Raw genomic sequence first — 13414 nt, forward strand, 5'->3', positions numbered from 1 at the left:
ACGAGGTCAGTAGCACCCTTATTTGCATACTTAGAAAACACACGATACTATCTAATACTTGCTTAAGTTGAAATCTTGGTTTAAAGATAAGTAAATTATCTATCTGCAGCCAACAAAAATCACCTTCTTCTTGTTAAAAATGTGTGAAAACCTTTTTGTATACAAATAGTATGTAACTGAAAAGACAGAACTTAACATTTTCCTCATATCGAGTGTCGTGTTGGAGCATGAGTGCACATCGTTCAACAACCTCAATGAGAAAACATTGCTTTTTAAACACAATTTTACAGCAGTTTGAAGACCTGTTTTCAGTAAATAACTATGGCAGGGTTTGCTCCGTTCGGTAGAGACGACCAACCTCTTCTTGATGTGAGAATAATTGGAGGAAAACGCGTAGAAATAGCAGTCGATCAATATGGGAGGCCATTAAACAACAACAAGAAATCTAAAGGACAAAATACAGACGCAAGATTTTCACGCTCTTTGTCTGAAGGACATAATGCTAATTCTCATTCTCCTCGAAATACAGCTGTACCTCCTTGGGTTAGAGGTGAAACTCCCCCGAAAAAAGTTCTTAGACCACTTGAAAGTCCCAATGATAGTACCAGGCAAAGTTCCAGATCAAGCTCTCTTCCTGGATCACCTATAATATTACCACCAATTACCAGGAATCAGCTGGAACATGAAGCTCCAAAAGCTGAAGTTATTCGTGATGAAAGAGATTCTTTATCTGAAGTAATCAGAGCACAGGTACGAGGGATGGATACAAATAACTTAAAGGATGCATACATGGAATTCTGTGGTTTAGATTCAACATTAACAGGGTTTGTAGATGCTGAACAAGTTGAAAAAGCCTTTGCAAGGTGCAGGATTCCCATTAATGGAACACTTCTACAAACACTCAACTCAAGGTTTATGTCTGCGAGACGACCTAACTGGGTTAATTATGAACAACTATTAAAGTTTGTCAATAATATAGTGAAAGGTGAAAAGAAAAGTGATGTTGTACCTAGACTTGATCTGTCTTCCAATCCTGGGGATCTTGCAAGAAGTCGCTTACCACAAAACTCATCTTACGACAGGGATATCCCTCTTAAGCCTAATGAAATATCACCTCGTAGTATAAATGATGGTAGTCTATCAGGCAGACAAAGTGCAATAGTTGTCAATCGTGCATTTCAAGATCGACAGGATGTACATTTGCTGGTGGAAATGGAAAAGATCTTGAAACAGGTCGATAGAGTAAGAGATCTTATTTGGAAACTACAAGAAACACTGGAGCAAAATGACCCTCAAAGTAATATTATTAGCTCACAAAAGGTGAGTACATGGCTAAGAGCAACTGAACTACTGTAGAAACTAATAATTATTAATTTTTAGGATTTTTCTCAATGTGGAAAAAAGTTCAATGCAAAATCCCAAGCCTTCCCTGTGACAACCTTTCCCCGGGGGGTACTCCCCTATATTCGCTAAACGGGCACGTGCCGCCAAACAGGGTATGGTTTTCACCAATTCTACTCTGGAACAAGGCATATAAAATCGCGCTGGCTCTGGAATGATCTCTAATCTCTGGAACAGGGTTTTCAGCGATCTTGCTCTGGAACAGGGTATGAATTTCAGTGAATTTTAATCTGGAACAGGGTCAGGGTTCAGAGGGCTCAGAGGCACATCCATACCCTAAACAGGCAAGAGTACCCCCCGGGAACCTTTCCCTCCATTTGAACTCCCTATCCACCCCACCCCTTGAGAATAGAGAATTTCAAGTCACTCAAATTTCTTATCTATTATCTATCCCCCTGCTGAAAAATGATTCCCAGTCCCTAAATGCCTCTAAAGATGAGACACATGACCTGATCAATAAATTATATATATTAATTAATAATCAATGACTAATAATTGTATTATTTACTCGCAGTTAAAAACCTTTTGTCTGAGACATCATTTACCATTTAATGGCTCTCTACTGGACAAGATCCTGGATAGACTAGACCCCAGAGGAACAGGGAGGGTCAACTGGGAGTCATTCATGGTATTCATTGAGAGAGCACTACCTATTGATGCAATAACAAACCAAGAATCAACTGCGGCAGGATCCAGGGGAAGTATAGTGGAGACACCACCTCTGCAGCCGACTTGGGAAACCAGGAAACCCCTGGGCGCTGTACCAGAAAGAAGCAGAGTTATTACTGAGACTGCTGTGATGGAGCAAGAAGAGATGTTTGATGAACAGCAAAAAAACCTTGGTGAGAACCAAACAACCAGTCAATCATATGCAAACACTGTGTGTTATACTCTACCAGTTTGCAATAACCTCCCTCTTCTCTTCCTCTAAGTGTCCCCACTTTTCTCCCTGTCATCCTTATTTCCCATATTTTCATCCTTTCACTTTTTCTTTCCCAGTTTCCTTTTCCTTCTTTTCATCATCATCTTTACCCCCTCTTTTCCTCCTATCCCTGTCAGCAGCTCCTCTTCCCCTCCTGAAGTTTTTTTGACATGAACTGAAATAAATTCTGTAATGACCATAAACAATATATTTTCACTGGCAATGATGGTATTTTTAGATTTACAGCTTAAGGAACAGAGTCAAGAGCTGGCAGAAATACTCAACAAACAGCAGAAAGATCTTGACAGAAGACAGAAATCCCTTCATACAGATCACATCTCAGAGTATGAACATCTGGGGAGAGACTTAGATGAGGGGTCGGTACGACAAGAGATGAACAGAAATGTTCCCCTAAATCAAGATGAGCTAGAAGAACAACACAGGAACCTTGTAAGGCAACAAATGCACCTGATTGAACAAAAAAAAAAGATCCAAAAGGAGCAGGAAGAGTTGGATAAGGTTTTGCGACATGATGGTGAGCATAAGGCTGCTTATGACGAAGCTGAGAGCCCCATTCAAAGATTTCTACGTCTTGCAAATGCTTTGTTTCTAAGCGATGATGATAACTCAGGTAAACATATATAACAGACAAACTAAGATGATACAATATTCTTTATTTCACAAGGGATACATATAACCCTAAATAAAGCTATCGAACATGTGGCCCTCCTGTTTCCATGGCTACCATTATAGTTATGAGAATGCTTAGCTATGATTGGGTTATTTTGAACCACTGGTGTAAAACGATTTCCAGGTATGATTATCCCCTGGTATAGTATTGATTTTGTAACTGCTCAACCAATCACAGCTCTTGTTATATCTTGCTTGTTTATTTGCAGGTTTCCTTGACATTGACAGCACCAGACGACTGGTCAAGAATTACAACTTGGTGTACCATCTTGATTTTACCTCAGATATAATAGAAGATGCTATCGGCATTTGTAGTACACCAGATAGGATGGTTAGTATAGAACATCTACTGAATGAACTGAAAAGATACATTTAAACATATATGGACTCACCCTACCCCCCTAGGGTTGGTGGGTGCGATGGGATGGTCAGTGATTTTGTTAGTGTGGACAATCTACTCACCCTACCCCTCTAGGGTTGGTAGGACTACTGAACAAACTGAGAAGATAAATCTAAATACCGGTATGTTATTATCAGTGCCGTGTGAAGAAAATATTGACATACCCTACCCTCCCATAGTCCAGACGTTGGCCCCTCCTTTAACCACTGTGCCTTTGTTGAGCAGTGGTCAAAGGAGGGGACAGCATCTGGACTAGCCCTCCCAGGAGAAGCCCCCTTCCCTCCCCCTGTTAGTGGTAAATGGTTACCACATTTTTTCAGTCAGGTAAAGAATGTTGGACTGTTGCCCCAGTTCTCTCATTTTGAAGTCTTTTAGAAGGGTTTCAAATTAACGACACTCATGGTTTTTATTCTCATACCTATAGAAACTGTGTGTATTATATTCACTTAAACAGAGAATATTTTAAAATAGATACAGAACAAATATTTCTATGTTATGTCAAAGAAGATGTTCTGGGCCTCCTGTGGTACTAGTAGCATTTAATGAATCACTGGACACCAGAGCCCTGACATTCTTTCAACTCTCAATGTAATACTCCATTTTAAAGTTCCGTTCGAGTGACCATGAATAATAGTTGCAAGTTGAGGCTGCAGTTTTCGCGCATAGTAAAACTATATTTTTTATCATGCGCAGAAACTCCAGCCTCGGCTTGGAACGGGACTGTAAAATGGAGTATTGGTATGAAAACTTGTGATTGATAGTGCAGCTGTTATTCAATCAATTATCGCAAAAAAATATTCAAACCAACCACAGCTCTTGAATCCAATTCTTGGCATCGTCGAGCATGTGCAACAAGAATAACAGGGGTTGAGAGTGTACATACACTACATAACTTACCCACTAGAGTGACTTTATTTTTGTATATATATTGTGTAAAAGAGAGAGAATTCTAAACTTTTAAAAATCGATTTTATAAAGAGCGTGTAAATTATAAAGTAGAGAGTAAAAGAAAAAGTTTATTATATGAGAAAAGTTCAGACAAGCGAGAAATGAGGCTTGTAGAATAATATTAAAGATTATCAGTATATTAATATCCATTAGAGTGAAGTAATATATGGTGTATTGAGGCTTTGCGGCACCATCACGTGATGGCAGCCATGACACGAGGCAGGAACAATAAAATCTGGTCTAATCTGGTTTACATGAAAGAAGAAAGTTTCCATGGGGGAATTTAAGACTCTGTCGTTGTGCGTCCTGTCATGGCGCAAAGCCTCTATTATAAGATAAATGTTGAATAATATGATTTGATATCGTGGTGTTTTTTGTTGCTTGGAATGTTATATCAAGCAAATTTTTCTTAGAAAATATTCCGAGAAAAATGTACATAATGTCACATAATTCACATTTTGAATTTGATTTTATTAATGTATAAATGTATGTGACTTCTATATTGTTTCTTCACCAAAGGTACCAATAAAATAGTCATAACTGTTATGTCTAAAATCTGTATTCACAGTAACGAACCTCTTGAAACTTTCAACACATTATGCATGCCTTCAAGACATGTAGCAGAATAACTCTGTCTGAACTGTCGTCTTCTCTCAACGCTGTGTCATGATCCAAAAAAAAAAAATTGCGCGCGCCTGACGTATCGCAGTGGGAGTTGCCATGAACGTGGCCTATTCTTCTAATACGACATTATTATTTACAAAACATGTCTACGCCTTCCACATGCAGCTGAAGTTGCTTTCGCGTATTGAAGCTGTTCTAGCAAACTTTTCGCGCAATGGCCCCCTTGCAGCAAGCACTTCGGAATGCAGCTCAATTTGGAGGACATAACAATAGGTTTCCAATTCTTCGGAGATTGAAGTACATCATACGAGAAGGAAAACGAGCAAATTAAAAATGGGGGTCACCGAATTAATTTCTTTCAGAGATATATGTATCTGAAAAAGTTAAAAGTTTGTTTTCGTGATATTTTGCTGATCAAAACATTCGAATGACGTTATCACGGTGAGCGCGCACACACTGAACATGCGTAATCGATGTAGTGTTCTTAAAATAAACACGTACACGTGCACACACTTTCTCATTTAAAAAATTGTCTGGTAGAAGATAACCACCCTTAATCCTGTTCAGAACGTTGAAAATATTTTTTCTCTCTTTGGACATTATCAATACCTGTTTGTTTTGGGTGTGCTTACAGCCAACCACCTCGTACAATTAGAAACTTATAATTAACGTGTGCATGTTCCTACGATATTTGCGCTGTCGTGCAACGGTATTTTTACAAAGTTGAATATAATTGCGATACACTTTTATCACAAATATACATGTTGAACAAAGTCTATTGAATGCATTTTAAAGCCATTAAAGGTAAAAAGAAAGAAAGAAAAGCTATAGCGCAACCAAAACTAGTTATCTTGGCTTTGTTTTGTTCTCATATGCGTCAGTGCCCTCGCCGTGCGATGTAATTTCGCAGACTTTTACTTAACTTTTTACAAAGAGTATAATAGTATAATCACTTAAGTCAGTTTGAGCTTGAATATAAACAAAGGTTAGGGTCCCTTGGGAGTGAAGACTGCGCAAGCTCCAGCAATACAGAAGACAATTCATCTCTCCATGTCGATGAAAAACAACAAGGGTAGTTTCTGGTTTAATTGCCAGGATATTCAGAGAGTATGCGAATATGACACCCAATAATAGTCTATCATGAGTCATAAATATAGAAAAGGACGGCTTTTCCGCCCTCAAAAATTGAACATCGAGGCATGGAACGCAAAGACCAAGGAATAGTTTCAATATTAGTGATATACCTGGATTGCTTGGTGTAAGAACAATTGCTCAATCCATTGAACAGAAACACCATGGATAGCCCAAGAACTTCGAGATTGTATCAGAGGAGTAAAAGCTGGGCTTCTGCTACTTTAAGCCCGTTACTGCGGCGAAAAACGTTTCCTTCGCATCTTGATATACCAGGGAAAAACGAATCTGAATTGGAAGGTAAATACAAGCTAGTAGATAACAATAGCAATAATATGGCATTCATTTAATAACTGTTCGTAGGATTTACACGTATATCATCAGCTTTAAAGGTTTTAAAATTGCTATCGAAACTTCATGTTGACCAAACAACATTTCTAACCATGACCTTCAAAAAAAAAATACTCCATGTTTTGACTAGAAATCTAAACCTTGGAGGAAACCTAAAAAACATAGTGTATTCAAACAATTTTTGAAACAAGAGATCGTGAAATTATTTTATAAATTGGATAATTGATTTTTGGTTATTGGTGCAATGCGAGAAACAGCCAATATCGTATTTTCCCGGGGCTATCAATTTTATTTATAAATATTCTTATCTAAGTTTATCAGCCATCGAATTTTTAGAACAAAACTACAGTTCTATTGTTGAATCATGTGGTTTTTCTATCGAGTTATCGAGAATTGTAGCTGCTAGCACTACTTTTGAACTCAACTTGTTTGTTTTACCATTAACAAAACAAATAGAAAACACTGGATAAAAAATATCACGTTTAGGAATCATAACGCGTTTAAAATTTGATTCACACTTATTTTAACCGTTAATTATTCTATTAGAAACAGTGCTCTAATCTTTTTAATCTGATTATTGTCAGTGTGTATCAAAACCAATGTATATATTCTATATTTTTCCTATATTTTCTGCTTTGGATACTTTTTGGACAGAATTTTTTATGAAATTCAAAGACAAAAATAATTCATTTGTATTTAAGAAAACGTTATTCAATATTTAAATACAAATCGATTGACTGATAATTTTTTGCGTATTATTTCAAGTACGTCTCTTTAAAAAGCTATAAAATTTAAACAGTATGACAACTATCCCTTTTATCGCTAAAAATATTATCTTGGAGTAGCATTGAATTAATATTCCTTTCAGATTCGCCATAAGAATTATTTCTCCAAGATACCACTTGCACATTAGACAATGGATTTGCTCGGTTTCTGAGCGCGAATAATCCAATGATTTATTTTCATTTTCTTTCTTCAAAAAGAAACCGATAGTCCAGACAGTGCTACTTCCTCAGATGGAAGATGGTCCTTTTCTCCATTACCCAAAAGGAAGTCCAAAAATGAGAAAAAAGGTATTTAACATAATATTAATAAGGTACTGAGTACGATGTGCTTAGTGCTCAGTGCATCCAGAAAGAGGAAGACGTAAAGGAACATTTCTTAAATCATTTAAATACTTCGTAAAGTTCAACGCAACGCTGCCATTTCAATTTGTCGGCGCGTAGCGTACGTCTGTGAGCGTTGCGTGCATGCATTGATGCTGTGGAGGATAGGCACTCTACCACCAACCTGCGCACTACTGGGCATGCGCAAAGAAGAGTATTAAATAAAAACTCCCCCCCAAAAAATCCTCCGTTTCGTTAAACCTTGCTGTCAAATTGTTGATGATCAAAAAGATAAAGCCGGAATTTACTTGCGTGTTGCTGGTTTTCAATCATTCCCAAGAGAATGAATAACACTATCACGGCGGCCATTTTGGAGGATATGACAAAAGAGACTAGTCACGAATCTTTTGTTAAATTCATCCAACATGGGGGCTGTGAAAACTATCAACCATGCGGTCCACGAAAACAGTAAAAAGTGCTTACTGATCATCTAAGATCTTTGATTCTATAATTTATATTATTGCTGCAGCATTTTATAAGCGATCCAGCCTGAGCAGCCTTCACATCGAAGACGACGATCTCGCGCCCCCAGCTTTGACACTAAAAGATCTTAAGTACAGGGGTAAGTTACATGATTATGGTGATGATATTTCATCATCTGCGCAAAAGTACTATCGTCATGATTCATCATCACCATAAACCATTTGTCTGTTGCTCTTGCCATTCAACATCTTCATCATCATCATTGCGCATGCGCGAAACCAACGCTATCATTATCATCAAGCCCAAGCCCATAATCATTACCGTCATAATCGCCATCATCATCAACATCATCATCATCATCACCACTGATAATCATCATCATCATCATCATCATCATCATCACCAACACCAACACCACCATCACCATCACGTGCACCATCACCATCATCATCATAACCACAATCATCGCCATCACCGCCATCATCATCATCATCATCCCCAACACCACCATCATCACCATCACCATCACCATCATCTTTATCATCACCATCATCATCACCACAATCACCGCCATCACCGCCATCACCGCCATCACCGCCATCACCGCCATCATCATCATCATCACCACCATCACTGACCCCATCACCACCATTTTTATTCATCATCACCGATAATCATCGTCATCATCATGTTTCAACCATAATCAACAACACCTGGTAACCATCATCAACATCATTATCCCCATCACCATCGTCCTTATACTATATTCCTATATACCTCCTTACCTGTAACTATCATATTCAGCTGGTAATTAATCATCATTATCGATGATGGTTTGATTCTTTGACCATGCTTAATAATGCTCGTCCAGTTCTTTACCTTACTACAGTAAACACTACTACTGTTCCATACACTACAAGTGTTTGTTTACTTAAGTCTTTGTTGTTGTTTTTTTTCTAGCTGAGCGGTCACACAGTCTCGTGACAACCAATAATAAACCTTTATGGTCACCGACATTCAAACTAAAAGGAATAAGAAAAAGAGGTAAAATAATGTCACTGAATATTACTTCATTCAAACATTACATTTGAACTTATGATCAGCTGATACTTTACTCCATTTCCCTCTCCTCTGTTCATGGGATCGCGCGGTCCTCTCTTGGTAACTGGGTCCTAATTTAATTTATTAATTTATAGTGCACTAATATTAATGAAAAGAAATTTTGAAATGCTCAATTTTCTAATGAACTCCCGAAAATCCTCACTGAAGAGTGGAAGCAAGAGAAATTGGTAGAAGTTTGCAGCAGCCCTCGTTTCCGCGCTTTTTTTCTACCCATGCGGCGGACGGTAGCTGTGTGGGGGAAGGAGAGGAGAGGAGAGGAGAGGAGTGGAGAGGAGAGGAGAGGAGAGGCGATAGATTTGTTATAGTCTTTAAAATGAAATTGATTGGGACAAGAAAAGGCATTTTCACGGACATATATTCTCCTGTCTTAAGGTGCAAACAACATTCTTGTTCACCGGGTTCTTGAGTCGCCGGAACTGAAACTGAACGGAAGTGACATCAAAAGTGACGAAGGTAAAGTGTTTGTCTTTTCTCTGACATAACAGTTTCAAGACTTCGCGAAATTTTTATGTGCCAATCCTACAGAAGACGATTGACATCCTCGTTCTTGTTGAATAGAAAATTACAAATCACACCTTGTGCCATGGGGGTGAAATGGGGGTGGGGTGGTAGAGAGGCAGAATCGCCGTGCTAAAAGTATTACGCTAATCATTTTTACATGATTTTTAATAGATGAAGTACTTCAAAACAACCCTTACTGTTGTACAGAAGAAACAGACGCTAATTCTGGTGAGTTCTGGAAAACTAATGGGTCTATAGTCGAACCAAGGTCAAACTAGCGAAATATCCAAAGGTTTGACTTGCATTGTATAACAACGTAGAAGACAACAAAACTCTATAACAAATGGAAATTTACTGAATATCAACGATACATTAACGCAATATTAGATAAAATAACACGACTATAAAAATACTTGAACAGTTTGTTATAAAATAAATATTAAAACACTTTTAGCTGTTTACTTTAATCGTAATTAAAATTATTCCAGGAAATGCCAAAGTTACGAAATTTGTTTTTTCGAGGAGGTCACCTCTGATGTTCGTGGATTACACTAAATCATTTGATTCGTCAAAAATATGCTTAAATATTTCAAAAACATTGCTAATTAGGATAATTTTCATTGATTTTTTTCGCAAAATCAAACCTATATTCTGCAAAGTCAAGAGTCATTGTATTTGTTTATAAACATTGAGATCAACCAATCAGATAAGAGTATCTAACAGACGTCAAGAAGTGTCAATCAAATACATTGGATGTGGCAGTGTATTGGTTTCTCACTATAACATGGCTGACTTTGGAAAAGTAGCTTGATATTGGGCCTGATTTTGACCTCTCTGTTAACTCTACCATTGAATTATATTCAAGAATATCAAATACTGCCTGTAGCTATGTGACTTTTCGACGAGTGGGACTGGAAAAAAGGCCAAAAAATGTCGTCAATCTTTCCATCCATATCGATCAAGAGGAAGCCAAAGGGGTCGTCTTCCATCGTCGGACCACCTCTCAACCAAACTGCTTCACCTCCGTCTACAAGCCAAATATTTCGACCTCTAACCCCGGTTTGTAGTCTAATCAGTTGTACAAGAATCATTTGCAGTGTTAATCGGTGTTTTTAGTTTGCATTTGTCGTTTAGAGTGAGTTATAATTTGTTCAATTTGTTTCTCAATTGAAAGGAAGCAACACGTAAAGTGATAAGTACAGATAAGATTGTCGAACCGCTCAAGACTTCAAATAGCGATCAAGCTCTCGCATCTTCTTCAGCCAGTGTAAAGGAATATGAAGGAGACATTCTAGATACGTTTAGTTCAACGACTTCACCTGAATCAAAGATATCGAAAAGCCCAAGACCTCAAATTCGACCTGGTTTGATTCACCGCGAATCTGTGAACTCGTTCCACGATCGAAGTGGTTCGGTCAACAGCGAAACAAGTTTGTACGGTGAATTAATAGAAGCCCCGATGGTAGATCAAGAAGATATTATAGCTTTAACACATCATGTACGAGCTTTTTCAGAAGCTCTAAGTGCCCTAAGAAACACTTTCTTCGAGCAGACAGGTATTGTATACTACACATATTTCCTCGTATTGATAAACTTTTTACTTGTTTAGACAGTGTATGTTTACAAAAGTGTCTCCTGGATATTCTTTGAAATGTTAATCCTCGAACACCAGGAAAGTTGATTATCATCGATCCTATTTTCGTTTCACAACAAGTAAAACCTTTGTATATCAAACGATTAAAAATTCAGCTGGCGATCTGTGGAATGTGAGGAGTGAGCATTGTACAAACACAAGAAGCGTTTTTGACTTTGACAAAGAATAACTTCTTTGAGATGAAAAATAAATACATCCAAGATCATTGAAAGTGCTCAAATATGTCAGGAATGAAGGAATGGCCTCCAACTTGCTAAGATTTCGACCAAACTTGCACTAAGCGACAAAACGACAAACAAAAAAAGCGTTTACTATTAATTTACAAATTTCTCTTAAGTTTTAGCATAAGTGTTAATTTATCATACTTAGAATAATTAATTGTTTTCTTAAATTTTATAATTTCTAAGCCTTGAGATTTTTATTATTTTATTTTATTCTTTCCTGCTTTTAACAATTTATCGTGACTTAAACCTTGTTCGTGACTTCAATAAATAAGTTTACGAGCTAGTGAATTCAGAAGAATATATTATAACAATTTTTTTGGAGGTAATTAAAAAAACCTATGTTCATATATAAACATTTTGCTTATATGATTTGTAACTGGAGTCCTTGCAATTATTGATACAGACTTTTATTACCTAATTATAATTATTATAAATGCAGAAATGTATATGTGGCAACTTAGCAAAATAACGATTTAATAACATTCGATTTATCAATATGAATAACCAACCATATTTTCATAATAAATTAGTTATCAACAGATTAAATTGAATGATGTGATATAATTGTTTCAATCCATTTTATATTTATGTTTTGAAAAGAAGTTATATTTCTTGTAGTTTTTCAACTTGCAAGCTATAGTTCTACAGCACATTTTCATTGAAAAAGGAAAATGAAACTAACTAAAGTGAAAGTGTCTTTGTACTTGCCATATTATACAATATTTACGACCAGTACAGTGAAACATATAAGTAGTTATTATGAGTGTTTGTTACACATTTCCCTGAGGAATTTCTTTTAAATTTTAACTAGATTTGTTTTATAACAATTGTCAATGTATGCTGTAGAGAAGCACTCAAGTAGGCATTTTAAACCCATTAATGGACATTGTTAAATTTGGAGAACTTCTATAACATGTAATCAAAAATCATGAATACAAATTATAGATTAGGATGTTATTATAGCAAAGAATATTCATATATAAAGGAGAAAAAACCTTGTGGAGGAGTGGTAGTTATTTTACAAATTATTTTATATCTTTCTATTGGGGAGCTTGAGGTTGGATATTTTGTTCTTACATCAACAAATAATTGCAAGTCCTATAAACCTATCCCTGAGAAGGAACTTTTACTTTACATGTTTTAAAATGATTACCAGGGCTGCATGCATATCCTCAAACACCTCTTAAGAAATTCACTCTTTAATCAGTGCGATAAAGTCTAAAGTAAACCTATCAATGAGCTTTGATATGTTTTCCTTGATATTTTCTTGAATTCCAGACCTATTGTTGGTTAAGTGTATTTCTTTTCATTTAGAGTCTTATTGAGGTCACAGGTTTTGATATATCTGATTCTTAATCCTCTTAGCAGCTGCAAATGCAGACATAAATATGTTTATCAGTGGTTAACAAGTTATGCAAGTTATTTAAGAAGTTTGTCTTGTTTTCAATTCAGCTTAATGATATTATGTAGGGAAATTGATATTAAACATGTTTTTGCATTTATGTGTTTATCATACCACATTGCTTAGACAATTGGGTGGCTAAGTTATATAGCCAAGCTGTAATAAACCCACCACTTGGAAGAGACAGTGCAACTTATTAGTTCTTGGTACTCATGTATAATATTTGTACAATTATTTTATGATGGGAATTTTAGAGAGATAAATATGTTTTTTGGAGAATCTTTGAAAAATCTCTTCATTCTGAGAAAAGAGCAAACTAATAGTGATGTCATGTCATTCAGTAATAGTAATAAGAAAGAGTTGTTGGGAGAATGAGCACTTTGGATATGTGTTTTCTGTAAGAATAAGAATCTTGATAATGCTTTAATCAAAAAATCAATATCAGAATGTACCCT

At 36.5% G+C, this 13414-nt stretch overlaps 2 protein-coding genes and 1 long non-coding RNA gene across 6 annotated transcripts in view; 2 read left to right on the top strand and 1 right to left on the bottom strand.

The window, feature by feature from the left end:
• LOC116301686 (uncharacterized protein C1orf87) lies at positions 1-3804 on the top strand. Its single transcript, XM_031710780.2, has 4 exons — positions 1-1320; positions 1916-2243; positions 2562-2954; positions 3223-3804. The coding sequence occupies exons 1-4, from the start codon at positions 322-324 to the stop codon at positions 3387-3389; spliced, it is 1887 nt and encodes a 628-aa protein (XP_031566640.2). The 5' UTR covers positions 1-321; the 3' UTR covers positions 3390-3804.
• Positions 2978-6329, bottom strand: LOC116301690 (uncharacterized). The gene is made up of 2 exons (XR_004197769.2): positions 6230-6329; positions 2978-3312 (listed from the first exon to the last, which is right to left on the bottom strand). It is a non-coding gene; the product is annotated as an uncharacterized LOC116301690 (long non-coding RNA).
• LOC116301685 (uncharacterized) overlaps positions 6006-13414 on the top strand; it is a 25095-nt gene continuing 17686 nt past the window's right edge. For 3 of the 4 annotated variants that reach the window (XM_089030298.1, XM_089030300.1, XM_031710776.2), the window contains exons 1-6: positions 6006-6416; positions 7451-7540; positions 8103-8195; positions 9017-9100; positions 9551-9631; positions 9851-9907. In XM_089030298.1, the coding sequence (XP_088886424.1) occupies positions 6281-6416; positions 7451-7540; positions 8103-8195; positions 9017-9100; positions 9551-9631; positions 9851-9907 (541 nt within the window). In that variant the 5' untranslated portion in view covers positions 6006-6280. Of the gene's footprint in view, positions 6417-7450; positions 7541-8102; positions 8196-9016; positions 9101-9550; positions 9632-9850; positions 9908-10456; positions 10739-10853; positions 11236-13414 lie in introns of those variants that run through there. The other variant, XM_089030299.1, reaches the window with a different exon arrangement.

Source organism: Actinia tenebrosa, unplaced genomic scaffold (assembly GCF_029948245.1).
Source record: "Actinia tenebrosa isolate PJP-AT-01 unplaced genomic scaffold, QUT_ActTen_1.0 PGA_scaffold15__27_contigs__length_11533743, whole genome shotgun sequence".
In the NCBI taxonomy this organism is placed as follows: Eukaryota; Metazoa; Cnidaria; class Anthozoa; order Actiniaria; family Actiniidae; genus Actinia; species Actinia tenebrosa.